This window comes from Oreochromis niloticus, linkage group LG3 (assembly GCF_001858045.2).
Source record: "Oreochromis niloticus isolate F11D_XX linkage group LG3, O_niloticus_UMD_NMBU, whole genome shotgun sequence".
NCBI lineage: Eukaryota > Metazoa > Chordata > Actinopteri > Cichliformes > Cichlidae > Oreochromis > Oreochromis niloticus.
The window spans coordinates 73,828,917-73,847,430 of NC_031967.2; the positions used below are offsets into that span (position 1 = coordinate 73,828,917).

The 18,514-nt window shown below is 39.6% G+C and overlaps 2 protein-coding genes and 1 long non-coding RNA gene across 7 annotated transcripts; 1 reads left to right on the forward strand and 2 right to left on the reverse strand.

The window, feature by feature from the left end:
• Positions 1 to 778: 778 nt before the first annotated feature.
• On the reverse strand, positions 779 to 11,414 carry LOC102080867 (P2Y purinoceptor 14-like). 4 transcript variants are annotated; one of them, XM_025906117.1, is made up of 5 exons: positions 11,397 to 11,414; positions 4,833 to 6,457; positions 2,305 to 2,407; positions 1,952 to 2,202; positions 779 to 1,764 (listed from the first exon to the last, which is right to left on the reverse strand). In XM_025906117.1, exons 3-5 carry the CDS (start codon positions 2,401 to 2,403, stop codon positions 1,080 to 1,082), a joined length of 1,035 nt encoding a protein of 344 aa, XP_025761902.1. In that variant the 5' UTR covers positions 2,404 to 2,407; positions 4,833 to 6,457; positions 11,397 to 11,414; the 3' UTR covers positions 779 to 1,079. The 4 variants fall into 4 exon arrangements, with proteins under 4 accessions (XP_025761902.1, XP_005464557.1, XP_025761905.1 ...); XM_005464500.3 differs by lacking the exon at positions 11,397 to 11,414 and having other exon boundaries at positions 4,833 to 5,911; positions 6,243 to 8,112; XM_025906120.1 differs by lacking the exons at positions 4,833 to 6,457; positions 11,397 to 11,414 and adding an exon at positions 8,679 to 8,930.
• On the forward strand, positions 8,679 to 13,251 carry LOC112846555 (uncharacterized). The gene is made up of 3 exons (XR_003219562.1): positions 8,679 to 8,780; positions 10,142 to 10,387; positions 13,128 to 13,251. It is a non-coding gene; the product is annotated as an uncharacterized LOC112846555 (long non-coding RNA).
• Positions 13,028 to 17,936, reverse strand: LOC102080776 (G-protein coupled receptor 87). Of its 2 annotated transcripts, none has more exons than XM_005464499.4 (4): positions 17,795 to 17,936; positions 14,245 to 14,353; positions 13,896 to 14,155; positions 13,028 to 13,797 (listed from the first exon to the last, which is right to left on the reverse strand). In XM_005464499.4, exons 2-4 carry the CDS (start codon positions 14,347 to 14,349, stop codon positions 13,122 to 13,124), a joined length of 1,041 nt encoding a protein of 346 aa, XP_005464556.1. In that variant the 5' UTR covers positions 14,350 to 14,353; positions 17,795 to 17,936; the 3' UTR covers positions 13,028 to 13,121. The 2 variants fall into 2 exon arrangements, with proteins under 2 accessions (XP_005464556.1, XP_019212215.1); XM_019356670.2 differs by lacking the exon at positions 17,795 to 17,936 and adding an exon at positions 17,184 to 17,593.
• Between the last annotated feature and the right edge of the window lie 578 nt (positions 17,937 to 18,514).

Below are 18,514 nucleotides of genomic sequence, written 5' to 3' on the forward strand. Positions count from 1 at the left end.
TGACCAGAGCACCTTCTTCCACATGTTTGCTGTGTCCCCCACATGGCTTGTGGCAAACTGCAAACGTGACTTCTTATGGTTTTCTGTTAACAATGGCTTTCTTCTTGCCACTCTTCCATAAAGGCCAACTTTGTGCAGTGCATGACTAATAGTTGTCCTATGGACAGATTCCCCCACCTGAGCTGTAGATCTCTGCAGCTCGTCCAGAGTCACCATGGGCCTCTTGGCTGCATTTCTGATCAGCGCTCTCCTTGTTCGGCCTGTGAGTTTAGGTGGACGGCCTTGTCTTGGTAGGTTTACAGTTGTGCCATACTCCTTCCATTTCTGAATGATGGCTTGAACAGTGCTCCGTGGGATGTTCAAGGCTTGGGAAATCTTTTTGTAGCCTAAGCCTGCTTTAAATTTCTCAATAACTTTATCCCTGACCTGTCTGGTGTGTTCTTTGGACTTCATGGTGCTGTTGCTCCCAATATTCTCTTAGACAACCTCTGAGGCCGTCACAGAGCAGCTGTATTTGTACTGACATTAGATTACACACAGGTGCACTCTAATTAGTCATTAGCACTCATCAGGCAATATCTATGGGCAACTGACTGCACTCAGACCAAAGGGGGCTGAATAATTACGCACACCCCACTTTGCAGTTATTTATTTGTAAAAAATGTTTGGAATCATGCATGATTTTCGTTCCACTTCTCACGTGTACACCACTTTGTATTGGTCTTTCACCTGGAATTCCAATAAAATTGATTCATGTTTGTGGCTGTAATGTGACAAAATGTGGGAAAGTTCAAGGGGAGGGCAAATACTTTTGCAAGCCACTGTACGTGTGGACTTTGGCATAATCTATTCTAGCTAAAACAGCCATTGTACTAATAGCTAGAAGATAGAAACATAAACATTAATGCTGTCTTTGTAGGTGTCTGTTTGTGTCGTGTTCAGCCTCTCTGAGCTGAGCAGAAACTCTTGTTGTTCATGAGGACTTTATGACTTTATGATCCATGACACTGGTTCATTGGTCTCATCTGACTCGTAAACAAAAGCAAATCCATACGTTTTGGAAAATGTTGAACTTTTCCTCACAGCTCACTGGTTTGACTCGTTGCTGTTGATTGGAGGATGCTAAGCTGTTGCTCAGTGTTTTCATTCTCCTTCTTTGGTTGTTGAATATTGACCTGTGCTCTCAGCGATTCTGTCTTCTGGCTCAACTGGGCCCGAAAAGCCTTACAGAGGAAAAAGTAAACAACAGGGTCCAGGCAGATGTTAAAAACTGACACTAAGGTAGCCACCTCCTTCAAGTAGTATAGCACCTGACCAACAAAGCCCTTGCTGCATAGAAAAGTAAAAGGAAGTCGAACCAGGTGATGGGGAACAAAACAAACACAGAAGATGCTGACCAGCACCAACATGTTCCTGCGAGACTTCAGGAGCTTCTCGCAGCCAGAGGAGGCCAGCTGCCTCTGCTGTGCCTGCAACACCCTGTGGGAGATGCTGTAGTAGAAGACGACCAGGGATATGAAGACCAACAGGAAGATGATAATACAGCCAGCATGGAGTGTTTTGTGGAGCACACTGCCTAATTCACTAAAGAAGACACTGCAGCAACCAGGACCTGCAGATACAAGTGGCTGAGTGATCAAAAGCAGGATGTTGTAGATAACTGTGGGAGCCAGCAGAATCAACCAGGTGATTAGGGAAATCTTGCGGGCTGCTTGTATTGTTTGGAGGAAGTGAATCCTAGAAGGATGGACAATCTTCAGATACCTGAGGAAAGAAGAGAAAGAAAGCAGTACTTCACTAAGCAGTAATAGTTCTGCTAAATCTACAAAAGTCATTGAGACTAAAAGTCACCGGCATTCTTTATTCAGGAGTGCAGGATTTGTAGTCGACCCATTAATATAGTTTTGAAATTGACATCAATTGCATTCGGAAATCTGTTTAGGTTCCTTACCTGTTAACTGCGATGTACCCCATGAATATGATGCTGGCATACATGTTGAGGAAGATGGCAGAAGCTCCAAAGCTGCTGTAAAGTCTCTGAATGGGAACAGAGCTGCTGGCATAGTGGACGATACGGAGCGGTAGAAAGAGGCAGAGCAGGAAGTCAGCAGCTGTCAGGTTCTTCAGGTAGACCATTAAGCTACTAGATGCTTGCTGTTGAAAGTAAAACTTCATGATGAAGCAATTGAGAAGTAAACCCACCTAAGCAGGACATAGACAATGGAAGAAACATTACCTTGGTACATACAGTGTAATCCTTAAACCAATTTCTAACAGAGCATAATATGAAGATTTGAAACTTACCAGAAAGAGAATGCTGTAGACCAGTATAAAGAAAGTGCTGACTGATGTAGCGATCATAACACAGGTCTGGTTTGAAGTGATGTTGTTTGAGTCGGCCATGTTTCTGAAGGTAAAAAAAAACAAAAACAAATTCGAAGTTAGCTTTATTGTCAAAGACCATATGTACAGTCATACACAGGAATTTGAAATTGCAATGCTCCCATGGCCCTCGGTGTACACTAAAACAATAGGAAGATAAAAAGATTCAGATTAAATAGGAGTCTTAAATGCACCACCTTCATTAAGATACTTCATAATTTCTTTGTTTGTTTTGTTAAATCAGAGTTAAACCAATGTTATTAAATTCTGATAAGTGCTAAAATCCACCATATTTTGTCTTTTAAAACAGCAATTTCCCTTCTGGTGGAGTTTACTGACAGTTTACCTAAATTCAATTCAATGCACAGCAGTTATATTGTTCTTTACATGATGAACAAGCCTTAAAGGCAAAATTAACGCAAATGCAAATATTGGAAATTGCTAGTGACATCACCTGTTATGCAAACTCTATTTGTGGAAAGAAAACAACATCAATCAAATGTAATTAAAAATCTCATTAATGGTAGCAGTCTTTTAATATGATTTGGTCAACCACTGCCTCCAGTGCTGTTGAGCAACAGGGTGCTTGGTGGAAACTGTGGGGCAAAGACAAAGGGAAAGCAGGGAGGACATATGTTAGGAGGCAGCAGGAGAGAAGGAAAGGCAGGAGTGAGGAGGTGAAAGTACAGACATTAAATATGGAGGTATTACTGGTAAGTGGGGAGAGCTGGCTGTTATGATGGAGAGAAAAGGTTGATTTACACGAATGATTTTTATCAAGATTTGTGTATAAATGGTGTCAGCCAGTAGCCTTTGAACAGGTGAGACTAAAGTGTAAATGTGTGCCAATAATCTACAGCAGCACAGTTAGTAAAAAACAAACACAAATATCAGCACTAACATCTTGTACCCGTTACCGAGTACAATCATTTCTCTATAGTAATGCAAGACTCATATAATCATACAGAAATGCTTGCCTCAAATTATTGCTGCTAAAAGTGGTTCTATCAGCTATTAAATCACAGGGTGTACTGGCTGTAAACCCACTCTGTCTATTAATCACACTTTCAGTCTTTTACTTTTGTCTCCAGTACCACTGTGAGAAACCTTAGAGTCACTTATGACCAGCAAATGTCCTTTAATTTGGATGCAGAACAATTTTTTTCATCCAATGAGAGTTCATGCACTTGCTACTTACGAGCAAACTTTCACACTGGGTTAAATCTCCATTCTTTACATTGAAAAGTGAGAAAACCTTGAAGACTTTACAAGGAAGTGTAAACACAAGTTACATCAAAATATTTATGTTGATGGTCAAAAAAATAAATAAAGAGAATAGTGGATGTTGAGTATTTCTGTGTTATCCCAGATCGTTCATAATACTGCACCTGCACTGTTAAAAGCAAAGCTTTGAGGTTTACTACTCAGATAACCTCACATACATTTTTTTAGTCACAGCAGAAAAATGAAGTGGGATTATTATGGTATTGAATATCTAGCACTGGCTATAACGATGTACCAATCACAGTTTGTCCATCATTAACCGCGTGTTTGAGTAAAAAGTTCTTCATCAGTGCAGCTGGCACAAAGACACCCAGGGTGTAGACAGATTAGCCTTCTGAACAGAAGAAAGGACAGCTAAGTATTTTTGTTCCCTATGTAATGACTGATTCCAAATCTTCTTATTTATTTAGTTTTATATTAGTAGAAATACAGCAGATTTGAGAATGAGAGACAAACAGGACTCTCCCCGGGTTAGAAGCCGCCTGTAAGCAGGAAAGGTTACTTTGGTTGTTCTCGGACGTAATGATGTCACTACAGATAAGAAAACACGTGGTTGCTGCACTTCTTCTTTGAACTCCGACTTACTTCCTGTTTGCTGCGAGTGAAATGGGTACACAGAAAATGCAGACACGTCATGTGATTAAAGCTGCTATACACGTATCATCACGTTCAATCACAAAGTCGGCTGCCACAGACCATTTTTATCTCTTTATTTTTCCTGACTGATATTTCACTGTTTTTACTTTTTGCTAGTGTCCGTATCACTACAGCTATCATGAGGCAGTACCTGCAGCTGATACAGGTTGTGTGTTTTCTTCATAGACACAAGCACACTCTCTTACAGTGTCAGTGTCTGTGGTGATTAGGTTGGTTAACTACTCGGATAAATCCACATGCAGTATTTGTAAGAAAAGAGCTCTTATTTGAATGATATGACTGAATATAATGGTGCGGTAATCATGCACAATATTTTTCATCGTTGTACTTGGCTTAGTCAGTAACAGATTTATAAACGTATAATCAGATAAGCTTCTTGAATTTGGCAGACGCTAGCTGAGTATTTTGGTTTCCTAAGTTGGGAGTAATTTAAAAATGGTCTTATTCATTCATGCTTTTATCGGTAGAAGTTAAAATGAATCTGAGGGTGAGAAACTAACAGGACTCACCTCTGTTTCTGCAGCTTTCTGTGTGGACGAATAGTTGCTTTGGTTGTTCTAAGATGGAATGGTGTCAGTGTAAATCAGGAAACACACAACTGCTACACTTCTTGCTACATTACACTTGTTTCCTGTTTGTTACCACTGACTTATTGTTCTTTGGTTTTTAGTGTCCTTATCACTACATCTAGCAGGAGACAGTACCTGCAGCCAATGCAGGTTGCATGTTCTCTTCACAAATAAGACCAGAAAAACGAATGTCACGGACCCCGAGAGTTCATTAACAATACAAATATATGTTGAACTATGCCAGTCTCTGCCACAGGTCACAGTGTCATTCTGGACACTTTTGGGTCCCATGCTTATTATTCACTCCTTTTTCATTTGAAATTTGGACATTCCCTCTTTCAAATCAAATCACTTTCATTGTCACATCACGTGTGCTGGTACACTGGTACATCACATGTGAGTGAAATTCTTGTGTGCAAGCATCACAAGCCAAACGTGGTGTGCAAAATACAAGAAACATAAGAAACAAAACAAAATATAACAATAAAGATATGTACAAATATAAGAATGTATGCACATTACTAAATATGGATACCATGTCTATATACATATTTACATTTGTGTGTATATTCATGTATATAACATATACAGAAGTCAGCAGATGGATATTGTGCAAAAATAGCATTTATATACAATATGGAGTGCATAAAGTGCTGAAGTTTCGATAAGTGACAGTGATGTGTCTGTGAAGTGTTCAGCAGTCTGATGGCCTGATGGAAAAAGCTGTCCCTCAGTCTGCTGGTTCAGGACCAGAAACCTCCTGCCTGACAAAAGTAGTTTGAACAGTTTGTGACTGGAGTCCTTGATGATCCTCCCCGCTATCCTCAGGCACCGCTTCCTGTAGATTTCCTGGAAGGAAGGAAGCTCACCTCCAATTATCCTTTCAGAACACCGCACCACTCCCTGGAGAGTTTTGCGGTTGTAGGCGGTGCTGTTGCCGTACCACGTGGTGATGCAGTAGTGTTCTTCTTTCTGTCTTATCAACTTTTCTCGACATCTTTATTTATGAAATCAGACATCTGTAGTTATGCAAGTAGAGAAAAAAGTATAATAGAAAAATAGATTGAAGAAATTAGATTTTTCCTATAATCAAAAGAATTAAGACATTATCTATGTTTTAATTTGTATCATGTCATGTAACATTTCCTGGTGAAAAGTTCCTGAAAGATGGACAACCTTCAGATACCCGAACAGAGAAGAGAAAAGAGGCAGTAGATAACTTCCTTAATCAGTCACTGTGTCGCTAAATCCACAGAAGACATTAGCCCAGTCATCAGTAAATAGAGAAGTTCATGGTTTGATCAGCATGAACTTCTCATGAACCGTGTGAAAACATTAAAAGTTTTGTACCTGTTGGCAGTGATGTACTCCATTAAGAGAAGCATGCATGCATGATGAGGGGCAGGGAAGAAGCGCCAAAGCTGCAGTAGAGCTTTGGAAAAATAAATGACTTGCTGACATAGTGGGTGATGCAGAGAAGTGCAGCTGTCAGGTTCTTCAGACAGGCCTTTTAGTTGCTGGATGCCTGCTGCTTAGCTCGACAAAAGTAACGTTTCATAATGAAGCTGTTCAGGGGTAAACATGAAGAGGACACAAAGCAGGATAAGCAAAGGAAATTAATAATTAGGATGTCTTGTAAATGCCTCCTAAGTGAAGGCGCCCAGACAGAACTCTGAAATGCTGATGAAACTATATGTTTTATGCAAAGTGTGTACCCACCCAAGGACGTCAGATGGAATAAGGTAACAGCTAAATCTGGTGCAAGGCATGTTTTCTCTGACAAAGTATACATCTAAAATTTAAAAACTAAAATGTCTAACAGAGTCTAAAAAGCTAGATCCTCATATTCTACTGCCTCATGTTGGAGCCAGTTTTACATTTCACATTCTGGTGTACAAAGCCTTTCACGGTTATCGGCCCAGTAAAAATACGTTGCCTTTATTTTTATTGTTTATTATATTGTCTGCTCATTCTGCACTCCTGTTTCCTTTATCCCCCCCAACCAGTCACGGCAGATGACTGCCCCTCCCTGATTGTAGTTCTGATGTAGGTTTCTTCCTTCCCACTGTCAGCTAATGCTGCTCAGAGAGAATCACTGTGGGTCTCTCTGTAATAATTTAGGGTTTTTCATCTCATAATGTAATGCCCCTCAAGAGTAATAGCTATGTTGCTGTGAGTATGCACTAAATACATTTAACTTTGATTTTTAGATCAAAAACAGAAAAAAGTTCTATTTACTGAATTTACAGTGCTGAATATAAAGATATGCAAATAAAGGTTTTTTCACTCTATCATCAGCACAGTAGCCGACATGATGCCCTAAGCCTTGACAGAAGTCAGCTGTGGGAACAACAAACCAGAAAATGTCTTCCTCTTCGTTTCACAGTTGGTTTGAGGTTAATCTGCTGAAAATCAGCCAAGCATATTCACTATTACTATGATTTTTTTTAAGTATTAGCACAGTGGATGACTTTACATGAATAAACTGAACCAGTCTGTAGTCTGTGTTGAATGTGTGAACACTGATGCTTGAGCAATAAATGAATAAGTATCAAGTGGAGGTTTTCTACCATTCAGCACTAATTTGTCACGACATGAAAGAAATCTTGTGATTTAAAGACTTCAGGGTGATTCCCTTTGGACAACATGTGGTGAAAGTGCAGGGATAAAATGGTAAGAAAACCTGGGGCTGAATGAGGCTCGAGCGGGTTGTTTATTTAAAATGGTTGACTGCTCTCCAGCTGCGTCTCTAAAGCAACAGAGCATCTGAACACCAGTGAGTGTTTTGTGGTTTCTTCTCTGACTCCTATTAGCAGCTCATCTTTCTGTATAAATGCTGGGGGGGAAGTGCTGAAAAACACAGCAGACACGCAGATTTAAATGAGGCTGCTCTCTCGTCTGTCTAACGTTCTGTTCGAGACCCAAATGTGCGGTTTATATTTTCACTTTGACAGCAGAAACAGCAGCTGTTAAGTGGTGCGGTAAAAGAAGAAGACAATACTGTGTGTTACAACAGGAAACAGAACAGGAAGTGATTCAGTACACCTTACCATGTACATGAGTGCGAACCAAGAGACAAGACATATAAGGAGAAAAGATGACTTTAAAAAACTGAGAAAATATGTCGGAAGTGAGAATGAAAAGTTCTTCTGTCAGCTGATGTTCACTAGCGATCGATGTATTTATTTTAACAAAGTTAGTTAATGATTCCTCTTTCCAATAAAAATCTACATTACTAAATTAACCCCCCCCCCCCCAAACCACCACCACCACCAAAAATAAAGAAAACAAACAAGGAAACAAAAAAGAGGAAGAAGAAGAAAATAAACAGAGCAAACCTGGGCAGGATAAAACTATTGTCCTTTGCTCGATACAAGTGAGCTCCTTATGTGCAATCCATCTTCTTCTTTCCTTCCTTCCTTCCTTCCTTCCTTCCTCCCTTCCTTCCTGTCTTCCTTCCTTCCTTCCTTCGAAAATATTTTTGTTCATTCTTTCGTTGTTTTCTTACTTGGTGCCTTCAGTTTCCTCTTTCTTGTCCCATATCACTCCATAGAATTGCACAAAAACCCACACGAGTTAACTTCCTCTAACATAAAATTCTACATAGCTGAGCTACAGTGAAGTCTGCACTCCCACAGAGTGTGGTTTGCCTCTCTCTCTCTCACACACACACACACACACACACACATCAAAAATAAACCCACGTAGTGTGTGTGTGGGGGTAGATTGCCTCAGATACTGCCCTGTGTGCCACAGTTTGTAACTGAATCTGACGCGTCTGCTTACCGTGAATCATATTGAAGGATCCCAGACAAACTGAAAAAGCTTCTAGAAAACACTCTGAAGCGTTCGTGATCTTAGTGAGGAGGAGGGTGCTGTGGGTCAGAGGTGTGTGACAGTTTTGGATGTTCTGCGTCGTAGTTTGTGTCCGTGAGCTCTGGTTTTACATTTTGGTTGTTCTAATGACGACCGTCAGTTCTGTAATCTGTAATTGTCATAATTTGTGTGAGTGGAAATTTTAGCTCTCAGTATTTTGCCTTCTACTCCTCCCTCTGCCTCGGATCACTGTTACTTCCTGTTCCACCGTCACTGTCACGTCGTCGTTGAATCTTCTTGTGTCTGTATTTAGTATTTGCATTTTCTCTATTTCCTTTTTTACTTGTTTGGTGTGCTTTCATGCCCTGCGTTATTTTTTGTTCCTGTACTGTGTGATTGTTGCGATTTTTCACCTTCGTTCACTTCATTGCACCTTCATCTCATTTCTAATCAGTCGTCAGTGTACAAATAGTCCTGCCTCTCGCTTCATGTCCTATGATTCTCAATGTAATGTTGGAGTCTTATCTTGAGGACTTTCTCAACCAACCTATAAACAACTTGCTCTTTTTTGACATCATCATTATTTGTGCCCTGTATGTAATAACGGAGGATTCATAATAACAACAATAATATTAATAACATATCCAGACATCATCCGTGACACTAAAAGGACAGTTGGTTATAAACTTAAGAAATCAACCCAGGGTTTACTAAAATAGCCACGAGTGCATTCACGTATGTGATCGATAACAAACATGGATGGGCTAACAGCAGCGGAGCGACAGATCTCACAAAGGAAGATAAAACTATAATATTAGAAGAACATGTTGAGTTTACAGCAGGCTAAAGTAAAATACAGTTGTTTCTATATTTCTGACTGATACCCATAAGATAAACTTTGAAACCCTTTTTCTGTCTGTGCTGATCTTCCGGGAACGATGACGCCTCAAACAACAAAAAGCTGCAACTGTACCTGCTGCCTGTTTTAGAAGGCGGCTCAGTGTAGATGGTTCTAGTGAATACACTGACCACTGTGCGATTAAAATGACACTGAATTAAAATGAAACTTGCACTGCATGGTTATGGACCTGCTTGGAGACATTTTTTCAAACAGAATAACACGTTTTCTCTTTTATTAATGATCCAGCTTTACAGCAAATATTAGAATCAAGCTGTTCACGCTCAGTCTCTCCTCCTGCTCTGCTTCAGTGAAAGGAATATTTGGCGTCATCTGTTTGTGAGCTAAAAAAAAAGGGTTATTCAGAAAATAAACCCCTCCCCTTTCACGTCTCCCTGAGTGCGTGATGTGTGCTTCAGTACTTCCCCCTCAGCGTTTACAGACAAAGAAAGGCTGCTGATGCAAACTGTTAATAAGATTCAGTGTTGAAACCACAACACACTGATGAGTTTTAACATGTCATTTCACTTCACAGACTCACCGGAACATGCTTGGATGATCACATTTTCTAAATCATCTGTTTTTGACGAACGCACTGCCCGAGCCTCATTCTGACCAATGATATGTCTGTGTTGTCTGTGCAAACATTTTGTCACTGCTGTTTGCTGTGAAGACAAACAGGAAGCAGAGGAAAGCCTGCAGGTTAGCAGAGTCATCACTGTGTTGTCTGATCTACAGCGATACGGCTGTGGATGGCTTCAGAGGCATACATCGAAGACAGGTGAGTCCTGCTGGGTTTTAATCTTAACTTTTTTTCTTTTTTTTTACTTCTGCTGATTTCATGCTGTACTCTCAAAAAAGGGAGGCTTCAGTAGTTCCTAACATTGGACACAAAGCACCACACTTCAGCTGTATTACAAATTAATAAAATGCATTTGTTGGACAGTATACAATAGATACTGAGCACAAAAGCTTTAAGGTAGTTGATCTCAAGGTGCTTTATGTTAAAACATACAAACACTACAATGTTAAGAAAAAAAACAGCCATCTGCTTGTGTACTGATGTCATGAGAGAAAGCATGCCTTGTAACAGATTTAGCTTCTGGCTAATTTCCATCTGCTGCTACACATCAAATATATTACAGAATAATAATCAAATATGGATACAAAGCCTAAAAACTCCAGAGTTGGACCTACTGCCGCAGTCCAAGCCACCAACTTCATTGGCTGAATATTCTTGGTGATAAACCGCCTAAAAAATATAAATTAACACAATATTTCAGTCTGTGTTCTTGCAGACACAGTGCAAATACAGCCAGTGCAAAATAGGAGCGAGAGGGTTTTTTTTTTTAGGCTTTTATGTTTACAAAGATCACAAAACAAGAATCCAGAAATGAAAATGTAAAAGAAACAAGAGGAAGAGGAGCAAAGACAATGATCAGCAGAATCAGCGGAGCAGGAATGTGTGATTCACTAGCTGATTGGAAGACGTGGGTAGAAAGTGAAAACTGAAAAGAAAGATGTTCAAAAAAAAAGTATGAGAAATGAAGCATACCCTCCAAAAAAATAAGCTTCAAACTGTTTTTGTGGTATTTGATTGTAGGAAGGAATCGGCAGAATAATACTTTCACTTTTGACACTTACTTAATTAATTTACTTATACCAATTTTATTTAACAGTACTTGCACATATAGAATACACATAGCTTCCCTTACCACTCATTGCCAGGCAGTCGTAACGCTCACAACAGAAGAATTTTTTAACATATGTTTTCTTTCTAAATCTCTCACCTAGTCACTTGGTGCTAATTTGGCCTTGGTGCTCAGGCATGTGTGGTAAGGTGTATTGCATCACTTCCTGTTGTAGTTCCTGCTGTAATGCACATGGATGTCTTCTATTCTATTGAGCAAACAACAGCTGATCCTTCTGTTGTTAAAAAATGAGTATATAAAGAACACGTGCTTTACAAAAGACAGACAGAAAACAGCACTCATCTTTAAGCACACTTTAGCATTTTATGTGTGTTTCAATTTCATTTCAGTTTTATTTGCACCAAATCCCAACAATAGTTGGCTCAGGGCGTTTATCTTCACACTTCCCTCTTTTACACAGGGCAGAGCTGCAGACATTATAAATACGTTTATAAGATTCAGAGAATCAATCAAAGGCTTTAGTTACCCAGCTGGAGACGTTTAAGTGATTCATCTGTTTTCATCACCTTCAGTCTGACACAGAATTTTGTACTCTTTTACATCAGCACCTCTATCACGTTCTACCCAAAGTTAATCATCCTAAATTTTTACCGAGTAAACATGACTTATGTTATACATTTGAACTATATAAGCCTTTGGATGCAGATTTCCTTTCACTAAGACACTCCAGCACAGCTCTGTCACATCGCTGATTCATGAGTCAGTACAACAGTGCTGAATCTACACCTCTTCATTTAATCATTAGCAACTACTAATCTCTGGCTCTCTTCCACAGCATGTCTTTTACCCTGTCTTCAGATTGCCTTACAATATAAAGCCCCTGAGGTGTTGTGATTAGTGCTTTATAAATAAAACTGAAATAAAGTACATTTGAATTTGATTGTCTTCAATCAAATTTCATTAATGGAAAACATGGCGAAGCAGTTTTTTAAACTTATTTTAAACTTTATTCAATAATTTATTGGTGGTTTGAATGAGAAAAGTTATAGTTTCCTTTTGTGTGACAGCAGCAGGAGAGTGTCTCACAAACTGAGAAGGTAACAGTCAAAAGTTTGAACACACCAACATGAAAACTTTGTCTTTAATGAAGACAGAATAAAGTGCAGAATAAAACTGTGGAATCAGACATCTGTAGTTATGCAGCGAGAGAAACATTATAAAGCAGAAAAATGTTAGAGCTTTCCTTAATAAGCAGAAGCTGTGAAAACATTTATTCATTTGTACACTGAAATATAAAAATTACTGCTGAGAAGCAGAAAGAATCATTTTAATTTGTGAAAATGTTGAAATCATTTTTCAGGCATATTAACAACATGAATTGTTGGAATGAATGTGACCACTTGTTCAGTTTATTTAAATCAACACTGTAACTTGCAAACTCTTGTAAACATTATCTTTTTTGTCCTACTATTTTAGATTTTTTACATTATATTTTTAATTGGAGAGGATTTATCTCAATTGGGATCAAAGGAGCTTGGAAAGAAAAGCGTCCGGACTTCGTTAAGTTGCTTAAAGATGTTTCACCTCTCATCAGAGAAGCTTCTTCAGTTCTAGTGTCCAATGGTGGAGAGTCCCAGATTTAATCCCTGTGGGAGTATCTGGTATCATTTGACCCTAGAACTGAAGAAGCTTCTCAGATGAGAGGTGAAACGTCTTTAAGCAACTTAACGAAGTCCGGACGCTTTTCTTTCCAAGCTCCTTAGACTATGATGACCTGGATGACTGAGAACCTTCACAGACTTAATCGGGATCCATGGCCTGGTTTCAAGCAAATCTGTGCATTTTAAACTGTTTAAATCTTTCTTACAGCTCACTGGTTTGACTTGCTGCTGTTGTAACAACTGTCTGCTGCTCCTCACTCCACTCACTCCCCTTGTTTGGTTGTCGGCTCTTGGTCTTCTTGGATGGAATCTTCAGATTCACCTGAGCTCGGACACTCTTACAAAGGAAAAAGTAAACAAGAGGGTCCAGGCAGACATTAAAAACTGACAGTATTGTGGTTGCATCCTTTAAATAGTAGAACACCTGATGCACAGATCTGCCGCCCAACTTAAATGCCAAGGGAAGCCGAACCAAGTAATACGGGATGAAGCAAACACAGAAAATGCTGACCAGCACCAATATGTTCCTGCGAGACTTCACAAGCTTCTCAGAGTGGCGGGAGGCCAGCTGCTTCTTCTGTTCCTGCAACACCCTGCGGGAGGTGCTGTAGTAGAAGAAGACCAGGGATATGAGGACCAACAGGAAGAGTATGAAAGAGCAGGCCTGGAAGATTTTGTAGATCAGTTTAATTGATGCACTAATGAGGGCTTCACAGCAACCAGGGTCAGAGGTCAGAGGTTGTTGAGTAATGAAAAATAGTATGGTATAGGTGATTATTGGAGCCAGGACACTAAACCAGGTGATCATGGAGATGATGTATGCAGCTCGTACTGTCTGGAGGAAGTGAGGCCCTGAAGAATGGACCACCTTCAGATACCTGGAGAGAGAAGAGAAAGGAGGCAGTAGACAAACTCACTAATCTGTCGCAATGCAGAAGTCACTATTACAATAAATGATAAATTATTAGTTCCTTACCTGTTAGCAGCGATGTATCCCATGAACAGGATACTGGCTTGCATGTTGAGGAAGAAGGCAGAAGTTCCAAAGCTACAGTAGAGCCTCCGAATGATGAGAGAGCTGCTGGCGTACTTGGTGATGCGGAGTGGCAGACAGAGGCAGAGCAGGAAGTCAGCAGCTGTCAGGTTCTTCAGGTAGACCATCAAGCTGCTTGATGCCTGCTGCCGAGCTTGACAACAGTAAAACCGCACGATGATGCCATTGAGAAATAAACCCACCTTACGAGGACACAGAAGGGATTGAGAGAACAGGACTTCAGTAATAAGTACATTTCAAACAGAGCGTAATCTTAAATTTTGAAACTTACCAGAAACAGCAGACTGTAGGCAACCATAAAGACAGGGCTGACTGATGGGACAGCCAGATCACAGGTCTGATTGTAAGATGAAGTTATGTTTGTTGGGTCAGCCATGTTTCTGGAGATTAAAAGTAAACCCCCCTCTTTGAAACAAACCGTGTATCAGTGTTATCTTCATCTTTAACCCTTTAAGACCTACCATAGAACCAAGTCCGCCAGACCTTATATTATATTTTTACATACTGTAGTGCCATTTTTGGGAGCATTTCAAGTTGCTATACATCAATACAACCATTATAGCCCAGATTTTAATAATATGTATGCATTAAGTGCATAGTAATTACATAAATTGCAAAAAAGTGCAATAAACTACAAAAAAATTGAAAATTGTTTTTTTTTTTTAACATATATTTCTAGTTCGAGAAATTTAAGAGGCTTATCCCTCAAAACTGTAAATACAAAAAAGTTACACAAACTAGTTTCCCACCACAGGAAATTTATTTTAAGTGTCTTCATAGTTTTATTTTTGAAATACACCAATTTTCATATACTGCAGAAAAAACGAAAATAAATATTATAGTGCAAATTTGCAAAAAAACATCATATGCATCAAAATAAACTATTTCCAGCAGTGCAATATGAGTCCTAAGCATCCCAGAAACGACACAAAAAGTCATAAAGTCAAACATAACTTTTAAAAACACAAGTATAGGCTCATAAGGCCACGATGGTAAAAAACTACATTTCCACAAAATGACGTCACTTTCGGTTTCGGGCAGGTCATGGCGGGCATGCGATAGTTCACGCTGATGGACGTAGGAAGTGTTATGAACAGCTGATCGGATCGGCAAAGCCTGTTTCTGGAATATTATGTTTTTGTTGCTGCAAGTGCTTTTTATGCAGTTTTTGCAAAGCTATATGTGGAAAGAAACTGTGACCTAGGACAAGCTGATGGCATAAGTCAGGGGTCGGCAACCTGCGGCTCCGGAGCCGCATGCGGCTCTTTAGTCCGTACACTGCGGCTCCGCGTGGTTTGGGCAAATAAATTAGAAGTATTTAGCTGAAGTGTATTTTATTTATGTTAGTTCTTTTTAACTCGTAGTTCTAAATTGGAAGATTATTGTGATATTGAAATATAAAAATAAAATTATATTCTATTATTTTTTCATCGCTCAAAATAAGCGTCACACTCGCGGAAGCCGGTGTACCCGCCGAAACGCCCTGCATTTATCGAGACTTTCAACCCCAGGTAGGCCAATTATGGATCCACATTATGTCAGCAGCTGTTCTCCACCGTGAACTATATTAAAGACAAACACCGTTCACGCCTGACAGATGACAGCTTACAGTCCTGCGTAAACTGACTTCGTACAGCCCCGATTTGCAGACTCTGTGCGCAGAGGTTCAGGAGCAGAAGTCCCATTGTAAACAAATCACGGCAGACCCGACGATGTTTACATGAACGCGCTTTTCAGCATCTCTTTATTGAGCACTTTTCACACACGGTTGCTGTACGCATACAGCCGGCTGTAGCTTTTCAGCTCACAGCCCGACATACACCACCAACAGAACAGATAGTGCAGATGTAAAGGCAAACCACGCCCCGCCGCACGCATTAACCAGGTAAAATACATATTTAGGCAGAATTTTGCAAATATCTATTTTTCATTTTTCAGCAGCATAGTGCTTTTTTCCAATTATTTTTTAAGAGTCAGGTCAAGGCTCCAACAGCCCAAAGGCGATATAAGGGTGGCGGCTGACAACAGTTTTTGTTTGCTACATGGATCATTTTCGTTCAGCTGGGTGTCTTTCCTTTTGTTATATTTCTTTAAGAGTTCAAAATGTGTTGATTACATAAATATAATTTAATTTTCTCTGTAGCACTTCATGGATTTCATAAGCAGCACACCTTAGTTGTTCACACAAAGCATAAAGATAAAAAACAATATATACAGTGTTATCTTCATTTTAGATGTCAAAAAGTATTTGCGGCTCCCAGTGTTTTCTTTTGCGTGGAAACCGGGTCCAAATGGCTCTTTGGGTGTAAAAGGTTGCAGACCCCTGGCATAAGATGTAAGCACAACTCCTCCGGTTTCATATGCAAAAAAAATTATTGTGCTAGCTTACGTGGTTGCAGTGCTACCAGGATTTAAAAATAGTTACGCAAAACGGAGCGTGCCCGCTCTGACCGGCTTTAAAGGGTTAAAAGAAACCACTTTTATGGTTTTTAATCTTTGATGTTCAGTCAGTAGTAATATGTCTTTCTAAATGAATCTCATTAATCTGATTTAAGCCCTTGACTAAAGTGGGAATGATCTTCCGGTTTTTGAATGTGTTTGAATGTGAGTAAGCTCACCTAGTGTTTTAATCACGTTCAATATTGTTCTGACATAGGGCACAGGAACATATTCATTTCTACAAATCTTAGCAACATGGTGTCTAACCAGACCTGGTTTATTTTGGACCCTGCTAGCACTGAGTTATTTATAATCAGGAAATGTCCTTTAAGTGCCTGGAGGGATCAAAATAGCCTTGTTGTCAGCAGTAGTCATATCACATCATTTAAATTTATATGAATCTAGAAACTTGGCAGGTCTAAAGTTAACACACAGATTATTTAAGTGACTAGGACTGCCTTCTTTCATCTAGTCATAACTGAGGGTCGAGTATTGAAATTCTTTAATATCAGAAAAGCATTCACTTGATCCAAAAACGAGTGAGAGTACATCTCAGTATTCAGCTTATTGCTGTGCCTTTGACAGCGTTAGACGACCTGCTCTACCTCCTGGTCGTTTGTTGCCTTCTCCTACAACATGTATGCAGCATACTATTGATCGCAGGGCACAAGTAAGGAATCTTTGGCTTAACTACAAACCCTGCACTCCTAATTAAACCATGAATGTTGTTCATTATCATTAGATCCAGGTATAAAAATAAAAATGACTTACCTGTGTTTGATGCTGTTTTTAGTGAACAGCAGAAGCTTCGGTTGTTATGTACTGTCTATCTAACTGTGTCACTGTAGTTTAAAGCAGGTCAGTAAACACAAAGTAACCACACTGCTACCTGCAATCTTTGTTGTCTTCCTGTTTTTCTTCAGGCCAACAACATGCTAATTCTGAAAATCTAGATCTATCTATATTATATTTTTTAATTTATCCTTCTGCAGTTTTAAGTGCAAGAAAAGCTGATTAATAGTGTGTGTGAAGCAAATTAAAATAAAATAATAAATTGAATATATCTGGGTAAAACCTTTTCTTACCAGTATATCGATTTATTAATATTTTTTAAATGCCTGCACATGTGTTGCAAACCCAACACTGTGGTAAACAGCATTTCAGTCTATTAATACTTTGAGGTCATTTCAAACACCTGCACATTCCACACAAACCACTCATCTAAGTAAACATTTTAGTCAACAGAATGTCAGGCTATTATATTAATTTATGAACTGCTTCACAACAAAAATGATAGAAAAGCAAAAGGTTTCCTTAAAACAAAGTTTAAAAACATTAGTTTTAACCTGCTTTTTAACAAAGAGATCCACGAGTGCACAGACCTCAGATTCAGAGGGATGAGTTCCAGAGTCTTGGAGGAACTATGGCTATGATGCACATCCAAGTCAACCAAAATGTGTCACTGCAAACCCTGTGAGAATGTTTAGTCTGCTCATTGGCCACATTTCTGTAGGGGAGGAGCAACAAAAGTAAACACATGAAGAAGGTGCTTTGTTCTGGACCTTTGGAGAACAGAAGTAACTGTACTCTGGCCTGTGCAGAACCTTGTACATCGGGGGTGTCGAACTCCAGGCCTCGAGGGCCGGTGTCCTGCAGGTTTTAGATCTCACCCTGTTTCAACACACCTGAATCAAATGATTAGTTCATTACCAGGCCTCTGGAGAACTTCAAGACATGTTGAGGAGGTAATTTAGCCATTTAAATCAGCTGCGTTGGACCAGGGACACATCTAAAACCTGCAGGACACCGGCCCCCGAGGCCTGGAGTTCGACACCTGTGTTGTACATACACAGCAATTTCTTGCATCCCACAATACGAAGCATACGTGATCGTGGGATGTTTTTTTTTTTTTTTGCTCAAACTTGGAACATAAACCTGATAATGGGTTCAGATTAAGGTTGGATTACATTCACACTACGAATGATCCTCTCCAGAGTTTGTTTCGAATTAGACCACCTCTCCAAAGGGTCTTGGTACGTTGTTTTTTATCTGTGCCTGAGTACAATCACTGTGTTCAAACCTGCACAATTGAACCACACAAA

Excerpts from the sequence above, each read along its gene's own strand:
- LOC102080867 (XM_025906117.1), bottom strand. The coding sequence starts at position 2,403 with ATGGCCGACTCAAACAACATCACTTCAAACCAGACCTGTGTTATGATC. Across the intron at positions 2,203-2,304 it reads TCTACAGCATTCTCTTTCTG|GTGGGTTTACTTCTCAATTG; the intron begins GTAAGTTTCAAA and ends TGTCCTGCTTAG. Across the intron at positions 1,765-1,951 it reads GGGTACATCGCAGTTAACAG|GTATCTGAAGATTGTCCATC; the intron begins GTAAGGAACCTA and ends TTCTTTCCTCAG.
- LOC102080776 (XM_005464499.4), bottom strand. The coding sequence starts at position 14,349 with ATGGCTGACCCAACAAACATAACTTCATCTTACAATCAGACCTGTGAT. Across the intron at positions 14,156-14,244 it reads CCTACAGTCTGCTGTTTCTG|GTGGGTTTATTTCTCAATGG; the intron begins GTAAGTTTCAAA and ends TGTCCTCGTAAG. Across the intron at positions 13,798-13,895 it reads GGATACATCGCTGCTAACAG|GTATCTGAAGGTGGTCCATT; the intron begins GTAAGGAACTAA and ends TTCTCTCTCCAG.